The sequence below is a fragment of the Panthera onca genome, chromosome B1 (assembly GCF_046562875.1).
Source record: "Panthera onca isolate mPanOnc1 chromosome B1, mPanOnc1 haplotype 2, whole genome shotgun sequence".
Lineage (NCBI taxonomy): Eukaryota > Metazoa > Chordata > Mammalia > Carnivora > Felidae > Panthera > Panthera onca.
Genome location: NC_138342.1, coordinates 183,335,820 through 183,358,026, shown reverse-complemented (window position 1 = coordinate 183,358,026; position 22,207 = coordinate 183,335,820). Strand labels below are relative to the sequence as shown.

The following is a 22,207-nucleotide window of genomic DNA, read 5'->3' as shown; positions in this document are numbered from 1 at the left end:
TTTCCCATTCCATTGGGTGCCTTTTAGTTTTGTTGTTTCCTTTGTAGTGCGGAAGCTTTTTATCTTGATGAGGTCCCAATAGTTCATTTTTGCTTTTAATTCCCTTGCCTTTGGAGATGTGTCAAGTAAGAAATTGCTACGGCTGAGGTCAGAGAGGTTTTTTCCTGCTTCTCCTCTAGGGTTTTGATGGTTTCCTGTCTCATATTCAGGTTCTTTATCCATTTTGAGTTTATTTTTGTGAATGGTGTAAGAAAGTGGTCTAGTTTCAAATTCTTCTGCATGTTGCTGTCTAGTTCTCCCAGTACCAATTGTTAAAGAGACTTTTTTCCATTGGATATTCTTTCCTGCTTTGTCAAAGATGAGTTGGCCATACTTTTGTGGGTCCAATTCTGGAGTTTCTATTCTATTCCATTGGTCTATGTGTCTGTTTTTGTGCCAATACCATGCTGTCTTGATGATGACAGCTTTGTAGTAGAGGCTAAAGTCTGGGATTGTGATGCCTCCTGCTTTGGTCTTCTTCTTCAAAATTACTTTGGCTATTCGGGGTCTTTTGTGGTTCCATACAAATTTTAGGATTACTTGCTCTAGCTTCAAGAACGATGCTGGTGCAATTTTGATTGGGATTGCATTGAATGTGTAGATAGCTTTGGGTAGTATTGACATTTTGACAATATTTATTCTTCCAATCCATGAGCAGGGAATGTCTTTCCATTTCTTTATATCTTCTTCAATTTCCTTCATAAGCTTTCTATAGTTTTCAGCATACAGATCTTTTACGTCTTTGGTTAGATTTATTCCTAGGTATTTTATGCTTCTTGGTGCAATTGTGAATGGGATCAGTTTCTTTATTTGTCTTTCTGTTGCTTCATTGTTAGTGTATAAGAATGCAACTGATTTCCGTACATTGATTTTCTATCCTGCAACTTTGCTGAATTCATGTATCAGTTCTAGCAGACTTTTGGTGGAGTCTGTCGGATTTTCCATGTATAGTATCACGTCATCTGCAAAAAGTGAAAGCTTGACTTCATCTTTGCCAATTTGGATGCCTTTGACTTCCTTTTGTTGTCTGATTGCTGATGCTAGAACTTCCAACACTATGTTAAACCAAAGCGGTGAGAGTGGACATCCCTGTCGTGTCCCTGATCTCAGGGGGAAAGTTCTCAGTTTTTCCCAACTGAGGATGATATTAGCTGTTGGCTTTTCATAAATGGCTTTTATGATGTTTAAGTATGTTCCTTTTATCCCGACTTTCTCAAGGGTTTTTATTAAGAAAGTATGCTGAATTTTGTCAAATGCTTTTTCTGCATCAATTGACAGGATCATATGGTTCTTTTATTAATGTGATGTATCACATTGATTGATTTGCGAATGTTGAACCAGCCCTGCAGCCCAAGAATGAATTCCACTTCATCATGGTGAAAAATTCATTTTATATGCTGTTGAATTCGATTTGCTAGTATCTTACTGAGAATTTTTGCATCCATATTCATCAGGAATATTGGCCTGTAGTTCTTTTTTTTTTTGCTGGGTCTCTGTCTGGTTTGGGAATCAAAGTAATGCTGGCTTCACAGAATGAGTCTGGAAGTTTTCCTTCCCTTTCTGTTTTTTGGAATAGCTTGAGAAGGATAGGTATTATCTCTGCTTTAAATGTTGGTAGAATTCACCTGGGAAGCCATCTGGTCCTGGACTCTTATTTGTTGGGAGATTTTTGATAACTTATCAATTTCTTTGCCGGTTATGGGTCTGTTCAAGTTTTCTATTTCTTCCTGTTTGAGTTTTGGAAGTGTGTGGGTGCTTGGAATTTGTCCATTTCTTCCAGGTTGTCCAGTTTGTCGGCATATAGTTTTTCATAGTATTCCCTGATTACTGCTTGTATTTCTAAGGGATTGGTTGTAATAATTCCATTTTCATTCATGATTTTATCTATTTGGGTCATCTCCCTTTTCTTTTTGAGAAGCCTGGCTAGAGGTTTATCAATTATGTTCATTTTTTCAAAAAAACCAACTCTTGGTTTCATTGATCTGCTCTACAGTTTTTTTTAAATTCTATATTGTTTTTTTCTGCTCTGATCTTTATTATTTCTTTTCTTCTGCTGGGTTTGGGATATCTGCTGTTCTCCTTCTATTTCCTTTAGGTGTGCTGTTAGATTTTTGATTTGGGATTTTTCTTGTTTCTTGAGATAGGCCTGGATTGCAATGTATTTTCCTCTCAGGTATGCCTTTGCTGCATCCCAAAGCGTTTGGATTGTTGGATTTACATTTTCATTTGTTTTCATATATTTTTACATTTCTTCTCTAATTGCCTGGTTGACCCATTCATTCTTTAGTAGGGTGTTCTTTAATCTCCATGCTTTTGGAGGTTTTCCAGACTTTTTCCTGTGGTTGATTTCAAGTTTCATAGCATTGTGGTCTGAAAGCGTGCATGGTATGATCTCTTTTATACTTATTAAGGGCTGTTGTGTGACCCAGTATGTGATCTATCTTGGAGAATACTGAACGTGCACTCGAGAAGAAAGTATATTCTGTTGCTGTGGGATGCAGAGTTCTATATATATATGTCAAATCCATCTGATCCAATGTTATCATTCAGGGCCCTTGTTTCTTTATTGATCCTGTGTCTAGATGATCTATCCATTGTTGTAAGAGGGGTATTAAAGTCCCCTGCAATTACCAGATTCTTATCAATAAGGTTGCCTACGTTTGTGATTGTTTTATATATTTGGGGGCTCCTGTATTTGGTGCATAGACCTTTATAATTGTTAGCTCTTCCAGATGGATAGACCCTTAATTATTATATAATGCCCCTTCTTCATCTCGTTACAACCTTTAATGTAAAGTCTAGTTTGTCTGATACAAGTATGGCTACTCCAGCTTTCTTTTGACTTCCAGTAGCATGATAGATAGTTCTCCATCCCCTCACTTTCAATCTGAAGGTGTCCTCAGGTCTAAGATGAGTCTCTTGTAGACAGCAAATAGATGGGTCTTGTTTTTTTATCCATTCTGATACCATATATCTTTTGGTTGGAACATTTAGTCCATTTATATTCATTGCTATTATTGGAAGATAAGGGTTTAGAGTCATCGTGATGTCTGTAGGTTTCATGCTTGCAGTGATGTCTCTGGTACTTTGTGGTCCTTGCAACATTTCACTCACAGAATCCCCCTCAGGATCTCTTGTAGAGTTGGTTTAGTGGTGATGAATTCCTCCAGTTTTTGTCTGGGAAAACCTTTATCTCTCCTATTCTGAAGGACAGACTTGCTGGATAAAGGATTCTCAGCTGTATATTTTTTTCTGTTCATCACATTGAAGATTTCCTGCAGTTCCTTTCTGGCTTGCCAAATTTCAGTAGATAGGTCTGCCACTACTCTTATGTGTCTCCCTTTGTATGTTAGAGGCTGTTTATCCCTAGCTGCTTTCAGAATTCTCTCTTTATCCTTGTATTTTGCCAGTTTCACTATGATATGTCGTGCAGAAGATCGATTCAAGTTACCTCTGAAGGGAGTTCTGTGTGCCTCCTGGATTTCAATGCCTGTTTCCTTCTCCAGATCAGGAAACTTCTCAGCTATGATTTGTTCAAGTACACCTTCAGCCCCTTTCTCTCACTTCTTCTTCCTCTGTAATTTCTATGATACGGATATTGTTCCATTTGATTGCATCACTTAGTTCTCTAATTCTCCCCTAATACTCCTGGATTTTTTAATCTTTTTCTCACCTTCCTCTTTTTCCATAATTTTATCTACTAATTCACCTATTCTCTCCTCTGTTTCTTCAACCTGTGCTATGGCCACCTCCATTTTATTTTGCACCTCATTTATAGCATTTTTTTAGCTCCTCATGACTATTTCTTAGTCCCTTGATGTCTGTAGCAATAGATTCTCTGCTGTCCTCTATGCTTTTTTCAAGCCCAGCGATTAAGTTTATGACTATTATTCTAAATTCTTGTTCCATTATATTGCTTAAATCGTTTTTGATCGATTCATTAGTTGTTGCTACTTCCTGGAGTTTCTTTTGAGGAGAGTTCTTCCGTTTCCTCATTTTGGGTAGTCCCTGGGGTGGCTCCAAAGTGCAGGGCACTTCCCCTGTGCTGTCTGGAGTAACTTGTGTTGGTGGGCAGGGCCGCAGTCAGACTGGATGTCTGCCCCCAGCCCACTACTGGGGCCACAGTCAGACTGGTGTGTACCTTATCTTCCCTTTTCCCAGGGGCAGGACTCACTGTGGAGTGGTGTGGCCCCTGCCTGGGCTACTTGCACACTGCCAGACTTGTGGTGTTGCTTCGATGGGATTTGGCATATTAGCCAGGGTAGATTCGCAAGGTGCACAGGGGCGGGAGGGGCAGGCTTAGCTCGCTTTGCCCCTGGTGGTCCCCTGTGGGAGGGGCTCCGCAGCACCGGGAAAGAGGTAGGCCCATCGGAGGGATGGATCCACAGAAGCACAGCATTGGGCGTTTGCACGGTGCAAGCAAGTTTGGTGATGGGAACTGGTTCCCTTTGGGATTTCAGCTGGGGTATGGGAGAGGGAAATGGTGCTTACCAGCCCCTTTATTCCCCTGCCGAGCTGAGCTCTGTCTTCCAGGGCTCAACAACTCTCCCTCCCGGTGTCCTCTCGCCCTCCCCGCTACCTGAGAGCAGAGCTGTTGACTTTTAACATTCCAGATTTAAGTCCCGCTGGCTGTCAGAACTCACGGAGTCCAGCCCGTCTGTTTTTGCAAGCTAGACTTGGGGGCTCTGTCTTGCCGGGTAGGCTGCCCCTCCACCGCCCCGGCTCCCTCCTGCCAGTCCTTGTAGCATGCACTATCTCTCTGCCCTTCCTACTGTCTTCCATGGGCCTCTTGTCTACGCTTTCTCCAGTGAGTCCATTCTGCTAGTCTTCTGGTAGTTTTCTGGGTTATTTAGGCTAATGTGGGTGGAATCTAAGCAATCAGCAGGACACAGAGAGCCCAGTGTCCTCCTACGCCACCATCTTCCCCAGGTCCTTATGATCTTTTTAGTAACATTTTTTCTCTAGCTTACCTTGTTGTCAGAATAAAGTGTATGCATATTATAATATTTGCACATAATACATATCACATACAAAATATGTGTTAATCAACTATTTATATTATCAGTAAGGCTTCTGGTAAACAGTAGGCTATTAAGTTTGGAAGGAGTCAAAAGTTATATGTGGAATTTTGACTGCACAGGAGGTTGGTACCCATACCCCTGAATTGTTCAGGGGTCAACTGTACAATATTTACATACCTTTTAAATTTAGCAAAAACAACTTCAAAAAGAGAATAAGAAAAAAGCACTAAATGTATAAAATCTTAAAAACAATTCAATTTTTCAATTGTAGAAATTATTATTGAAAAGGATTAACAAGTTTATATAATATTATTTAGTTTTGGCAGTTTATTCCCAACACACTGGCATTTTATTTTCTGAGAGAACATAAATGTCCCTTGAATAAATAAGAATAAAAGCTTCAAAAGCATTATCTGGGACAAAGTTTATAAACTAATGTTTTAATTTATAAAACGGATTTAAAACATATATACAATGGAATATTGTTCAGCCAAATGAAATCTTGCCATTTGCAATGATATGGACAGAGCTAGAGGGTATAATGCTAAGCGAAATAAGTCAGAGAAAGACAAATACCACATGATTTCACTTATATGTGTTATTTAATAAACAAAACAAGCAAAGGGAAAAAATAGAAAGAGAGAGATAAATCAAGAAACAGACTCTTAATTTTGGAGAACAAACTGCTGGTTCCCAGAGGGGAGGTAGGCAGGGGTGCGGGTGAAATTGGTGATAGGGATTAAGGAGTGCATTTGCTGTGATGAGCACCAGGTAATGTATGGAATGTTGAATTGCTATGTACACCTCAAACATTAATATAGCATGTTAATTAACGGAATAAAAATAAAAACTTCAAAAAATGAAGTTTAGAGAGGATTAAAAGATGGGAACAAGATTAAAGCAACTACTAGTAATAATCAAAATATTAAGAAGAATAGAGTGATGTTAAGATTAAAGAACTATATAGCTGAAATGGGCCTTACAAATTCAAATCCATCATGCTATCTATGACATTTCATAGAAGTCATAGATTCCTATGACATTCAAGAAGAGTGATAACCCTGAAAGGTTAAATGACTCAGTTACTGTTACAAAGACAGACTGTGGCAGAACACTAAACCTGAACCCAATTTTTAAAAATGTTTATTTTTGAGTGTGAGCAGTAGAGAGGCAGAGACAGGGGAGACAAAGAATCTGAAGCAGGCTCCAGGCTCTGAGCTGTCAGCACAGAGCCTGATATGGGGCTTGAACTCACGAACCATGAGATCATGACCTGAGCTGAAGTCGGATGCTTAACCAACAGCAACCCAGGTGCCCGGAGATATAAACATTTTTAAAGGCATAATTAATACATAGTTTCCAACTTCATTCCCAAGGTTTTATACTTAGAGAGTATTATATGAGATTCAGTTTCATAATCTAGGAGAAAGTTTAAATATTCCCATCTAGAAAGTTGCCTATGAAGAAAGAGTAAAAGGCTGATGCTCAAGGAAACAGAATAAGTTCTTCGCTATCCCCAAATTCAGAACTATGCAGTGTTTCTTTGCAGGAACCATAGCAGGCTCATAAATTTCTAGCACATTATGAAGTATACACCTGGAAAGTGGCTCCAGATCAGGTTCAAAGAGGTGGTGGTTGTAGATATTAAGCCAACGAATTTCTCCTACCACAAGGAAACTTGTAAGGCTTGAGGTAGGGAGGCAGATTCTCCTTTACTCTTTAGGTTTCATCAGTGCAGTGACATTTATTTTTGCAGACTGCAATTTACTCAGATTACCTGAGGACAACATAAAATCTACACGTAACATTGTGATATTTAATATACATACTTTCAATTAAAATTCCATTTAAACTTGAGGAGTTAACAGTTCCTATAATGAGAATTAAAAAGTTTGAAGTAATTGGTGGTACAAATATATATTAATTATATTAATGAAGTCGTTAATCCTTCTTCCTAGGCATACAGCTAGAGTACATTTCCCAGGATCTCTGGCACTTAGATATGACCCATCTGACTCAGTTTAGAAGTGACACGTGCCACTTCCAGGCCTGGCCCGTGAAACTGTCCCTGCGTATTCCTCTCTGCTCCACCACCACCACCACCAACCACTACCACCACCTTTTTGGTTAACTCGTTTGTTGACACTCTGGGGAACCTTAGAAGCCACTTGTTGAAGATGGTAGAGTCACTATCAATCTACATCTCAGAATGACTGCATGAAGGTGAGCCACATACAGGAGACTTCTATCAACCTACACACAACCCTAGAAATATCACATAAACAATAAATAAGCTTTTATTTGGGTTAATCCACTGAAACCTGAAAGTCTACTCGTTAGTATAAACTAGCTTACCCTAATAAGATCATATTTGAATACAATTCTGTACATTAAATTGATCCTAAATCTTGGAGACGATGTGAATGTCTTGACAAGAAACAGAAAATGAAAGTTTATAATTAGATATTCTAGTATTTCTTTTTGGAGAAGGGTACATTACAAATGTGATATATTCTACAAATTAAGGAGAAGCTATCCAAGGATTTTATGTGGCCAAGGGTGGAATATTTTCATTTTCAAGAATCTTCCTTAATCAGTAAAACTTTGCCTTAAACATACTCCCACGAGTTTAACATTCTTATGGAACTAAATAAATCTGGTCGCCTGTCTTCTATCAATTTTGTTTTTTTGTTTGTTTGTTTATGTATTTTGTCATTGAAAGGACAAAGGCCCTCTGCTCTTCTCTGCCACCAACTTCACTTAGGCACTAATATCTGGCAAGTAAGTTCTGAGTCACTAATACTGATGGAGGCAGATATGCCCTGGTTCTATCATTTACCACCTTGTCAATGGCAGCCTGCAGGCATTCCTCCTCACTTATTAAAGAGGACTCTAAAACCTAACTCATGATTTTCCCCATCACTCCAAATCATGTCAGAGAGAACTTCAACATTCAAGGAGATGGCCCCCTCTAATAACTTAGCCTCAAAGCTGTCTGACTCCCAACTTCAAAACTCAAGGACAGAATTATACATTATCATTCCACCTCTTGGGCTACTGGGTACGGCTGGAGAAAAATCATAGACTGTAAACTCCTTTCTTTAGTTTTGCAGGAAGTTTCCTTCATTCCTGTTGAACTAGAAGTGAGGGACAGATAAAGGCATATTTAGTTGTGAAGAAGTGATAAATGAGCAAATTTACTTCTGATAGATCATTTCCTCTGTGAAAAATGGAGGTCATTCACTTGAGACAGGGCAAAGTGAGGTGTGCTGTAGGTAGAGAGAAACACATTTTCAAGTCGCTGTTGTGGCATTAAAAACTGAGGTGTTGGGGACATGTAAAAAACTGTTAAACATGTCTCCTTGTGCACAGGTTTCCATTTCTCAAGAGTTTATACCTAAATAGAATTTCTGAGTTATTAGACACGTGAATCTCCAATTTACTATATAATGTTAACCTATTTTCCAAAGATTTGTATTCCTACCAAGAGAGTATGAGAATTTTTGTTGCCAAAAGTTATTGTCAGTGTTTTTAATTTTATCAGTCTAATTAATAAGAAATGGTACTTCAGGGGCACCTGGGTGGCTCAGTCGGTTAAGCATCCAACTTTTGATTTCGGCTCAGGTCATGATCTCACAGTTCATGAATTCGAGCCCCTCTTTGGGCTCTGTACTAACAGTATGGAGCCTGCTTGGGATTTGCTCTCTCCCTCTCTCTCTGCCTCTCCCCTGCTCATGTGCTCGCTTTCTCTCTCAAGAATAAATACACTTGAAAAAACTTTAAATACTTCATAATGGTTATAATTGTATTTCCCTATTATTAGTGATGTTGAACATTTTCTCATGTGTTTGGTCCTCTGAGTATTTTTCTCTTGAATGGCCTGTTCAGACTCCCTGTTCATTTTTCTATTGTATTGTCTTTTTTCAAATTTGCTTTGCAGATCATTGCTATTTATTCTGGATACTTATTCTTTGAAAGTCCTATGTATTATAAATATCTTCTGCCATTCCAAGACTTCTTTCTATTTTATTAGGTATTTTTGTTTTAATGAAGTGAAATGTAGCAGTATTTTCCATTCTAGATTGTGCTGTTTGTCTTGTTTTGAAAATCCTCCCCCACCTAGGGTCAAAATTTTATCTTCATATATATTCCTCTCAGTATCTTGGAAGTTTTTTTTTTTTTTTTTAATCACATTTAGGACTCTGGATTTAAATCATATTTAGGACACCTGGATTATTATGACATGAAGTAGACATCTAAGTTTATTTTTGTTTCCCACATAGAACACTTTACCTTTAATCAAATCTTATCATCACTGTTCAATATTTGAGAGCTACCTTGTTTTAACTACTTTCAATATAATATTATTATTTTTGATGTAGGATGCAATGTTTAAGAATTACCTCATTTTTTCACCAATTTTTTTTTGGTCAAATCTTTACTTAAATTCTAGTTAACATACAGTGCAATATTGGTTTCAGAATTCAGTGATTCATGACCTACATACAACACCCATTGCTCATCAAAACAAGTGCCTCTTCAGTACCCATCACCCATCTAGCCCATCTCCCCACCCACCTCCCTCCATCAACCCTCAGTTTGTTCTCTACCATTAAGAGTCTCTTGTGGTTTCCCTCTCTTCTCTCTGCCCCCCTTCTCATATGCTCTGTTTTGTTTCTTAAATTCCACATGAGTGAAATCATATGGTATTTGTCTTTCTGTGACTTATTTCGCTTAGCATAACACACTCTAGTTCCATCCATGTCATGGCAAAACTCAAGATTTCATTCTTTTTTAAATTTTTTTTTAATGTTTATTTATTTTTGAGACAGAGAGATATGGTATAGGTAGGGGTGGGACAGAGACAGAGGTAACAGAATCCAAAGCAGGCTCCAGGCTCCAAGCTGTCAGCAAAGGGCCTGACACTGGCCTCAAACTCACAGACTGTGAGATCATGACCTGAGCTGAAGTCAGACGCTTAATCGACTGAGCCACCCAGGCACCCCCTTTAATGTTTATTTTTGAGAGAGAGAGAGAGAGAGAGAGAGAGCAAGTGGGGGAATGGCAGAGAGAGAGGGAGACACAGAATCCAAAGTAGGCTCCAGGCTCCAAGCTGTGAGTTCGAGCTGCACATCGGGCTCTGTGCTGACAAAGTCCAAGATCATGATCTGACCCTGAAGTTGGGCGCTTAACTGACTGAGCCACCCAGGCAACCCAGGATTTCATTCTTTTTAATGGCTGAGTAATATTCATTGTATATATACACCACATCTCGTTTATCCATTCATCATTAGTCGACGGACATTTGGTATTTGGGTCTCTCCATAGTCTGGGTATTGTTGATAATGCTGCTACAAACACCAGGGTGTGTGTATCCCTTCGAATCTGTATTTTTGTATCCTTTGGGTACATACCTAATAATGCAATTGCTGGATTATAGAGTAGTTCTATTTATTTATTTATTCACTATTCCTTCTTGAATTTCACCCTTTATTTTATGTTAATTTCTTCCTCATATCCACTCTTTAATAGGTCTTTCAAAGATGATCTGAAACTGGTAAACTGTTTCAATCCTTAAAAATGAATTTATTTTATACTCATTCCTAAATGACAATTTAGTTAGGTATAGAAACCTAAGATGGCAGTTACTTTCTCTCAGCATTTTGAAGACATATTATACTGTCTTCGGGCTTCTATCCATTGCCACAAATTAGCCTTCCTTCAATCAGGCCAACTACTATCCCTAGTATAAACCTGTCCTGCTTCTCTTTATCTTTGATTTTACAGTTTTCCTACATTCTGACTAAATACAGATGTATCTTTGTTTATGCTTTCTAAATCTGGGAATTAACATCTTTGTTCTTTTCTGAGAACTGTTTAACTATTTCTCTTAGGACACTGCTTCTCTCTCTCAGTCTGTAACCCCTTAAGAGACAAATTTTAGACCCAGTTTATTTTTCATGTCTCTCAAATTTTCCTATTTACCAATTCTTTAAAAGTGTGTTATATTCTGTGTAGTTTCTTCAAAATTATCTTCCAGATTACTAATTGCCTCTTCAATTATGTCCTATATGCTGCCTTACCTACCTAACCTTCAATGTCTATATTTCACATTTCTAGAAATTCTATTTGATTCTTTATTATAATCTACCTATTCTTTTTCATACTGAGTTTTCACTATCTTTAATCATTCTCAAATACTTAAATTACAGATTCAACCAAATTATCCTATTCTTTGTTAGGAATCCATTCAGTTTAACTTTTTTTTTTTAATAAAACTTCATATATTTTGTACCTTTGGATTATGAGTTTATCCTCTTCCAGACCTTCTCTGTAGGAATTACATATAGTTAATGTTCAAGGTATTTCCTTCAAAAAAGTTTTGTATTTCTTTCTGTCAGCGACATCAGCTTTTTTTCTGTTTGGGTAACGTAAGTTCTAACTCTGAACCCATATGAGGTAGTAAGGGACCCTGTTTATACATTCTCAGATTTTTTTTCCCATGTGGAGTTCAGGCAGACATCTACAGGTCTCCTTGTCATCAAAATGAGAGGAATGATATTTTTCTAGTCCATTCTTCTGATGAGGGCTCTAGGTGTCTCAGCTTCAACTTTTCAAGGTCTTGTTTCTATCCTTAAGTCGGCATTAAAATCCAAGTCCCTATAATTCTATGAATAATAACCCATCGCTCGCCCACGTAAGCCACAGCTCATGCTGTTCTAGTTAGTTTCCTCCTTATTTCTGCCCCTGGCAATTTCCCTTAATTTCCTGAGTACAGTAAGGTATTTAAAAGAATGCCTGAAATATTTTTATGACAGATTTATAGTACGCTGTATTACAAGAACCAGAAGTCTAAACCATTTATTTTATTAAATGGGCATTTCATTATTTATGAGCATTTTCATTTCATTTAGAAGTCAGTTTGAAAAAAAAAGTCATTTTCCTAATACAATATACTTCACACCTAAGAAAGACTGATAGATACCTATTACTCATTATCTTTTTTCCCTACAAAGAGAACTCTGATTTTTAGCTAGGCACAATAGCACATAAAATAAAGGTAACATTCATCAGGCTTTGTTGCAGTTACATAAGCTAAAAAAAATGACTATTTTGACTATATTCTGGCCAATAAAATGTAAATAAAAGTGCTTTTTTGAGACTTGTGAAAGGCAATTAAAAGGTGCTGACCCTGCTATACAGGGGGTCAAGGTAAGTAAAGGCAAAGTCATTATCTTGACTCATTTCTCTTGATCCCAAGCCATCTGCTCTTTACTGTACCTTGTTTTCTCTTATTTCAGCCTATGTTATTTCCATATCTCTTTAATCCCTGAGTTTAAAGCTGTTGGAAAGGGCACTCAGAAGTAGCAATGAGTAAGCAGATCATTGTGGAGGGAGGAAGTGAGGGAAAAGAAAGGGAGGAAGCTCTATATCGTCCCAAGCTAGACAATTACATGAGGATCAGAATCGCTTTTGGATTAGGATGTGGTGCTATGAGTGAACCAGCAGGATACCACAGTGCCCTCCTTCACCAATTTTTCTAGGTTAGGTACCTCTGACCCCTCTGTCTCACCATACCTTGAGTCCTAGTACTAGTACCATAGGAATTAAACTAACTCCCTAGGGAGCCACTCTGCGCTCCTATAATTAAGAAGGCAGAGCTGCAGATACTTGAATTTTACAGTATATTTAAGAATGCAGGGGCGCCTGGGTGGCGCAGTCGGTTAAGCGTCCGACTTCAGCCAGGTCACGATCTCGCGGTCCGTGAGTTCGAGCCCCGCGTCGGGCTCTGGGCTGATGGCTCAGAGCCTGGAGCCTGTTTCCGATTCTGTGTCTCCCTCTCTCTCTGCCCCTCCCCGGTTCATGCTCTGTCTCTCTCTGTCCCAAAAATAAATAAAAAAAAAAAAAAGAATGCAGCTTTCTAAAAAAAAAAAAAAAAAAAAAAAAAAAGCCACTATCTTTGTAGATTCTAAGAGAACTTCCTTAATAAAACACACCACGAAAAATACGAAAGAGACCCATTTTAAGAACTTCTCTATCAGCCTAAAATCAAATAATACACTCCTGGGTACCTGAGTAACTTCTGCTCTTATTTATCTGACATTCAGATAATCCCTCTCTGGTTCACTTCTTCATAACCTTCCAATTTTCAATTTTCACCATTCTACTAAAGATCAGTGTGCAACCCAATCTCTGGCTTAAGCCATGTTCTGAATTCTGCTGGGCGAGGGACGCGGGTAAAACACCAAAGGCACAAAGTGCTACTCTCCTAGAATTTGCCAGCAAATGGCAGGAACCTTGATAAGTTTGCCCGCTTGCCTGCAGTTTTATAAAAATTTGACAATAACTACTATAATAATTCAGGATAAATTCTACGTTTTAAATATTTGGTGATATATATGTATTACTTTTTGATAATTAAATATTTACTTCATAATAACATCCAGTATTTGTATTTCTAATAAAACTTAGAATATCAGATCAAAGTACGAATTAGAGATTTTTAATCTTACTCCCCAAATAGGATGTATTCACTTTGATTAAGTCTGTGTTATAAAATACTTGAATCAAAACTCTTATCTGGCTTTCATGAGGATCACGTAATCACCAGGGCTGGCAGATCAGAGGAGAACATATGTACAGTACATGTGCACAGCACTGAACCGGTACAGTCACTAGGACTGTATTCTTTACGAGGAGGACATAAAATCCTAATGTAACCCATTTATTTGGATATTTGGATAGGAATCAGTATGGAGAAAGCCATGTGACAAAGAAAGTTTGAGTCACACTGATCTCCTTTCACCACAAACCCTGGTCCAAAAGCCGCCTACCACTGCCCTTAGGGCTCCATCATTAAGGTTGACATAGTAATAGCTTCAAAACCTTTCTTAATCTCTTGGGGACGAAAAATGTTGTTTGTATAGAGAGAGAGAATCATAAGTCTCATCCCATCTTTAGAGTAGTAAAGTTTTAGAATAAAATTACAGTTGACCCTTGAACAACGCAGGACTTAGGGGCGCCAAACCCTGTGCAGTTGAAAATCCATGTATAACCTTTGATTCCCCCCAAACTTAACTACCAATAGCCTCCTGTTAACAGGAAGCCCTACCTATAACATGAAAAGTCGACTAACAAATATTTTGTGTTATATTATATGCTGTATTCTTATGATAAAATAAAGTAAGCTAGAGAAAAGATAATGTTTTAAGAAAATCATAAGGAAAATACATTTATGGTACCATATTTACGGGGGAAAAACCTGCATATAAGTGGACCTGCACAATACAAACCCCTGTTGTTCAAGGGTCAGCTGTAGTTGGAAGAAGTTTAGATGATCCTATTTGAATATAACTCATTTTAACAGGCTGGAGCTAGCTTAAACTGGACCTTAAACCCATGGGAACCTTTCTGACCTGATGTGAAGCTGGTTAGGAAAATTCATTTTGAATTGTTCCAAGCCGTTTGAATAATCCCTTATATCCCTTCCAGAGAAAGGGATAATCTAAATATCTCAACTACGGAATATTTACATTATCAATTTGATAGATATCATCCTTAACAAAGAGCAGAAAAAATGGAATCATTTGAAATTCTTTTATACACACTTGCTATATTCTAAATTCTGGAGATGGAGTTGAGTATTAAAATGAGTAAAATGTAATTTAGTGAATGGGGAATAAAGCAGAAAACATGAATTCTACTTTCCCAATTTGGAAAAATAATTCTTCAATGAACACTTACTATGATAATCAAGTAATGATACAGCACTGAATTTCCACATTTCACTTAGCTTACATAATCTATCAATATGTCAGAGAATAAAGAGGTAAAGGGTTACTCAAAGAGGAAGATAAAAAGCATATCTAGAAAATCCTGTTTAGTACACAAATGACTAAGTGTTTTTTTTAACGCTAGATAATATCACAAATAAAACTTGTTTGATTTTTTTAAACACATTTTTCTTCAACACAAGAGTGTTTACACTAAACAAAGCAAAGTTACTCAAATTCTCAGTGTTTGCTACAACAATTACAGGAGATCAGTGAGAATTAATAATCTCCAGTTTAAACTTGCCCATCAAGTTTAAACAGAAGAATAAAATCTCTACTGTATTATAAGTTTGCTGCATTTCCTATGTGAGTTAAATATTACATCATGGGTAAAAAAAGTACTAATTAGATCATACTACTAAGGTTTATATATCTTAAAAAGTGGAATAACATAAAGAAGAATTAAAACAGCAAAAGCTGTGATCATGTAAAAATATTCATTGAAAAACTACATTTCATGAGCAAGTTAAAAACTCATTTTGCCATTTAAAAACTCATATTTAACCTTGCAAATAGAAAACATGAGGAAATTAAAAGATTTCATGGTTTTCTAGTTGGTTTCTTGTTTGTTTGTTTGTTTGTTTTTTTAATGGCCATTTCAATATGCCACTCTCCCCCAAATCTCTATCATGGTTTCTCTACAAATTTCTATTATCTTGCTCTCAGAAGATGACATCATCTTCTATTTCAGAGCAAACAGAAGCCATCAGGCAAGAACTCCTTCAGGTAGTTGCCAGTGAACATGTATAATCTCCGCGTCTTCCCATCCCTTCCTCCTACACACTGGAAATGGCATTGTTCCTATTATCTAAGATTACATTTTTTCTTTTGGGCTTTAACTTTCATTTCTCATCTGTATCTTGGTCCCTGGCAAATCAATTATCCCCTCTTCTTCCTTGGGGTTTAGTGTTCCTCTTCTTTCCTTCAGCTTTTAAACATATTTAAGGATCTTTCATCCAAAAGCAAAAAAATCAATTCCACGTTTCTTAATCTACTACTGTCTCTCCTTCCTCCCCTTCAAGGCCAAATTTATAAAAGGATTGCCAACACATACCTTATCTTGCCCACATCCTCTTTTCTTTAACTTTATCTCAACTTCTCCAACTATCATCTGATTTTCACCCCTAAGACCTCACCAAGATCACCCATGATCGCATTGCTGAATCCAGTGAACACTTTCACTTTCTCGTCTATGACGACCTCCTCTGGCTGAGCTCACTGAAACTGACTAGAGCACTTATCTGAAGTACTATCTTTTGTTGGCTTCCACGACTCTCCTGGCTTTACCTGTCTAGACCTTACTTCTCGGCTTTTTGCATAGTTCTATTTACTGACAGTCTTTTAAGTCACTGATGCTCACCAGGACTCTTTCCTTACGTGCTTTTCTCTTCATGTTCTACATATTCTGAACAATGTCATCCATTCTTACGACTTTCAACACTTGATGATTTCCAAATCTATTGCTATAGTACAGATTTCTCCCCTGAGCTTCTGACCTATGTGTATCCAACTGGAGATTTCTCTTCCGCTGTCCAAAAGACACCTTGATCCACTGTACAAATTAAAAACATAATCCTTGCACACTCCCCCCAACTTTTTCCTCCTGAGGACCCGGTCTCTGTGAACTTGCTGCACAGTCCACCTAGAGCCCAAGACAAACACGTGAGTATCACCCCAGACTCTTCCAACTCTCTCATCCCTAAAATCCAATCCTGTTGATCCTACCTCCTTAATCTCTCTCCAATGCGGCAAATTCTCATTGCTTCATTGCTATTCTTCTACTAAAGTCATAACCATTTATTGTCTAAAGAAATATTACGGATAAAAACTGTCCAACATGCATTTTTTTAAATTAAAGAATATAGAGAATCATACCCTCTGACATTCTCATCAGAGAAGCAACAGCATCTTACCTGGCCTCCTCCTTTTTAGCATTCCATCCCTCCCTCTAATTCCCCATCCAGTCAAGTAATAGTCCAAAAAAGCAAATTTGATTATATCATCCTCATGCCTCATGCTAAAAATCCGTCAGTGTATCCTTATGCCTCTTTCTTTTTTAATGTTTATTTATTTATTTTTGAGAGAGGGTGAGCGCAGGGGAGAGGCAGAGAGAGAGGGAAACAGAATCCCAAGAAGGCTCCGTGCTGGCCAGCACAGAGCCCCATGTGGGGCTCGAACTCACGACCTTGGAGATCATGACCTGAGCCAAAATCAAGAGTAAGCAACCATCTCAAAATAAGATAAACAAAGTATTTAATACTGAAAGACTAAGGACTCGAAAGAGAATAAATCTTCTGGCTTTTCATATGCTTAGAGCGAGAGAAGGAAACAAAAATGTATGTACTCTGCGTTTACTACTTCATGAAACTGAAATTAGTTATTAATTCACATCTACTACAAATGCTATGACTCCGTGTCCAATCATTAATCCTCACAGATAACACAATGAGGTAATACATCCATTATTTTATCTTGCACTAATTTTCTAATCTCTAAAGTCAAATGCAAATTTGCATGGATGAGATGATTTTGTAAAAGCAAGCTTTCTAAAGAACTGTAATCATAAGATATTATAACTTATTTCGGGATTTAGAATTCAGTCATTCAGTTATTAAATAAGAATTTATTAAAACCTTATGACCTACAAAGCTTATGTCCTGTATGGCGAATGAATGAAACCTCTCTCAATGGCACTTCAAAAATTTAGGACTAATATAATTGTTTTAATAATCTCAAGTGTCTTTAATCATTAGGTAGAAAATGGCATCCATTTTTCAAAAATTATTAAAGATAAATTATTTATTCAATCAATGAGAGGGAAGCTACATTTTACTTAGTACTCATAAACAGTCCAGTCTCAAATTACATAAACAGAATTACATGTGAGAATGTTAGAATCATTTAGGAAGTCACGTTAAGCCCAAATACTATTTACCTGAATTCCAATTCAAAATAGAATTAAATGTTTTTCTTTTTTTTTTTTTTAAGGGGAGATTATATAGATCAAAGGAAAATACCTGTATACACCTTCATTCAAACTGACCGCTGTGCATTATTTGACAATTTCCAAGTCTTAGAAGAGAATTAGAGATGAGATTTTTTTTTAAATTTAAGTGGAAAGTCATGACAGTTTCAATTCCTAATTCCCAGCGTGAATCTGAATAAAAAGATACCTATAAAATGCTGTAACTATCTTTCATTGCAACCCAGACAAAAGAGGCACATGGTTTTATAACTCTTAGTTTGATGTAACCAGAAAGAGGATATATTTTTTTTCAAATTCATCCAAATTTTATTCTGTGATTTACTTAGAAAAAAGATATATACATACACCCAAATCATAGTATGTGAATCTGTAACACAGGCCACTAGAAGGAATGAGGGTAGAATTTGGTGGATTTGTCACAGAGTGACCAAAGAGGGGATCAGGCACTTAATTTAGCCTTCTCTACAACAATGTTCTTCTACACAGAATTAGCCTATCTTCAGTTTTACATCTTTGTGGCTTCTCTCAGTCTATAAAAAGTTGGGAATCTTCTACATTTATACATCTAGCAAATTCTTCAATATTCTGGGAAAGAATAAGCATAACCTCATGTCTCAAAATGCGTTACCTTAAAAAGAAGTTGGGAAAGATATACAGTGAAATAAATTAAAAATGCATGATTATTGGCAATTATTATAGAACTCTACCAAAGAGATACAAATATTGTTGTCTTCTCCATTTGAGAGTAAAACTAAATTAAGTTGCTTAAAACTTTTTAAGAGATGCAAGTCAAAAATAGATGTGTTCTGTACAATAAGTAAAATATGGATGAAAGTGTATTAAGCAATCTAAATTTTTTTACTCTGGACCTTAAACAAAAAGGCAGTTCTAGAACAAAATTTTTTCCCCTAATAAAAAATAATGCTTTTGTAAGGTTCTAAGCAGAATCTTGTCAACATCTTTTTATAATATTAATAAAGGCCATGTCTACTGAGAAATTTTGGCAGGCCAAACTTGCACAATTAAAATAAATAGTGTCACGTGATTGGTCTCCCAAAGCCTGGAATTTTGACCTTGACTAAAGTCTTCCCAATTCTAATGTTATAAATAACCAGCATTTAGTGGAACAAAATACTAAAACTATTAGTTCTCACAGAATGTGGTTGTGCTTTTCAGTGTGTGTGTCCCATGTAAATGTTTAGCATGGGCTTATTCACTTGACAAATATTTATTGTGTGTCTACCAGGGTTAGGCCCCGTACCAAGCAATGAAGATATAAAGGTGACCAAGACCAACACAATGCCTCTTAAAGGGCTAAAAAAAGCAGAGAAGACAATTAACATAGAATTGCAAAAGTCATCATCTGGGAGTGTAGGATAAGCAGGGGTATTTTAATAGAGTAAGGGAAAGCCTTCTGCAGGAAGTTGAGAGGCAATGTTTTAAAAACAAAAATCTTCAAGGTTACAGTAATAGAACTGTGGATCTGTAAGCTACTGCTGTTCATGCCTATCAGTTAAATTATACACTCTCATCACATGTACAGGTTAATTTATTGCTAGGCTTATATTTAGTGTAACATGATGAGTAAAAGAGGCTTTAAGCATCAACTTTCTTAGTACAGTTTTAAACCTCAAAAGGAATCATTTCTACTACCTCAAGAAATTCATAATAAAAGCATAATAAAAAAAAGGGGGGGAGAAAAGCATAATAAATGAAGTGGCAACACAGGTTTAAAATATTTCTGACAAAATGGCAGACAGACCTCATGAGTTTCTTTCAACCCCTTCCTCTCTTAAACACATTAATATCACAGTAAAGGAAATTTTTTTTTTTTTAAGGTAGAAGCAGGGGTGCTCGGGTGGCTCATTCGGTGAAGCGTCCAGCTTCAGCTCAAGTCATCATCTCGTGATTCGTGAGTTCAAGCCCCATGTCAGGCTCTCTGCTGTCAGCACGGAGCTCGCTTTGGATCCTCTGTCCCCCTCTCTCTCCGCCCCTCCCCCACTGTCTCTCTCGAAAATAAATAAACATTAAAAAAAATTTAAAAAAATAAAGGTACAAGCATACATGAACTAAGCCAGAGAAAAGGAGACCAAAACGATTAAGAGAATTTATGAAAGTTTTATAAAATGGAGGAGATGCAGCAGTGATAAGTGAGTTAGATGAACAAACGCAATACAGGAGTATCGTGGAGGAAGAGACCAAATGGAAGTAAGCTGATTCGAGTTACAGACCCCAGAAAGGGAAGGTCTTGGGAATCCAAGGAGCTGTGAAAGTAGAGGAAGTGATGGGGCTGCAAACAGAGCATTAGATAACGACAGGTAAGAACATCACTGGAGACTTCTCCAACACACAGGCTCTCACATACAGGTGCGCGTGCACCTGCATCTAGACTACAGCTCCTCCAACCTTTCCTATTCTTTGAAGTAACTCAATGACACCAGAGAAAAGGACTTACAAAACACTGACGTTTGGATACCACTCTATTAAAAAGTCTAGGTCACCAAATTAAAAGCCATCCTCATGTACAAATAGCTTCTGAGTACCAGTAACTCCACTACTAGGCATTTACCCAAAGAAAAAAGGTATAAGACTAAAGGTATATGCTAACTCAAAAAGATACATGACTCGTATGTTTATCACAGTGTTATTTACAATAGCCAAGACATGGAAACAACCTAGTGTCTACTAATAAATAAATACATAAAGAAGATGGGGCATGCACATATACATAATGGAATATTACTCAGTCATAAAAAGGGACGAGATCCTTACCATTTGTGACAACATGGTTGGACCTAGATGGTATTATGCTAAGTGAAATAAGTCCAACAGTGAAAGACAAATTGATATGATTTCATGATTATGTGGGATCTAAAAAACAAAACAAACAAATGAATAAACAGACTTTAAATACAAAGAAAAAACTGGTGGCTTCCAGAAGGGAGGTGGGTGGGAGGATAAGCAAAATAGTTAAGAGGATTAAGAGGTATAAACTTCTAGTTATAAAATAAATAAGTCATGGAGATATAAAGTACAGCATAGGGACTACAGTCAGTAAGATTGTAATAATGTATGGTGACAGATGGTGATTACATACACACATACACCCAAAAAACATAACTCAATATACCTGGCTTTAAAAACAAATCATAGCAATCTAGAAGGGTTCTGAGATTACATTAGTTTACAAATGTACTTTGTATAAATGAATCTGGAAATTACAGGTGATAAATTATAGAAGCAACTTATGCAAAGATAAGGAGAACACCAATCATTTGACTCCTCCTCAAAGAAAATAACCTGATTTCACATCCAAATTAACAGAGGCATTTACACTTAAATGTTTTAAATTGATAAAATAAAATCTATATTATATATGTACTATTTCATAGCTCCCTGCTTTCACCAAAATTTTAAGTGGACCAATTAACTGAACATCTACAGTCCAAATGTGGTAAAGATGGCTGCAGTTGATGCTATACAAATTTATCTTGTGAGTATCTGTCTTTTTCTAGAAGAAGTTGTCCTTTTCTGCCATTCCAAGAGAAAAATCAACAGTGTGGAGTTCAAACAGAAGTGGGGTTTGGAAGATTGATTTTGTTCAATATAAAGGCATCAGGCCTAGAAGTCCAGCCTCAGCATTTGTGGGCCCCAGGAGAATCTCATGACCTTGTGAAGCAAGGAACACTTTCTTCTGTATGAAGAACATACAAGTATTAAAAACTATCTGCAGGATAAGGCAAAATTTAAATTCTGCACATTACTTAGTTTTGCATGTAAATGCATTTAATTGTGCTTGCTGCATACTCTATTCCTACCCAAACTCTCTTGGTAGCCAATGCTGCTGAATCCATTCTGAATAGTTCAGAGAAGAAAATATACTGACAGAAAGGAAGGTAAATTGTAAGTATATATATCAGCAAATAGACATCGTGAAACAGCATTATAGACAAGCATATTAAGTTTTATATTCAATAATTTCTATGATTACCCCAATTTTGCTTTAGACCACAGGTTGGCAGCATAAACATTTTAATGCACACACACACACACAAAACAAATAGTTCTGAGTAGCTCTCATATATAGATAGGCAACAACCCCAGATATGTGAGGAAAACCTCCAAATTGAAAGTGAGGGCTTAAAAAATCAAACAAGAATAAAATCGAACCTAGAAGAAACAATACAATGCATAAAGGGTAAGAGAATTTAAAAACAAAACTATAATTAATATCCTTAATATAGATTATTAGCAGCCATAAATTTAGCAGCCAAAAAATAAAACAAAATGCTACACCACAAGAACATTAGAGAACAAAAAATAGTTTT

The 22,207-nt window shown here is 36.9% G+C and overlaps 1 protein-coding gene across 5 annotated transcripts in view; it reads right to left on the bottom strand.

Moving 5' to 3' along the window:
• Nucleotides 1-22,207, bottom strand: part of MICU3 (mitochondrial calcium uptake 3) — a 110,995-nt gene that overhangs the window by 86,032 nt on the left and 2,756 nt on the right. Inside the window, exon 1 of one of the 5 annotated variants that reach the window (XM_060653083.3) lies at nucleotides 20,652-20,742. The exons of the other annotated variants lie outside the window; for them this stretch is intronic. Coding sequence (XP_060509066.1) covers nucleotides 20,652-20,666 — 15 coding nt within the window. The 5' untranslated portion in view covers nucleotides 20,667-20,742. Of the gene's footprint in view, nucleotides 1-20,651; nucleotides 20,743-22,207 lie in introns of those variants that run through there. 5 annotated transcript variants of the gene reach the window in all.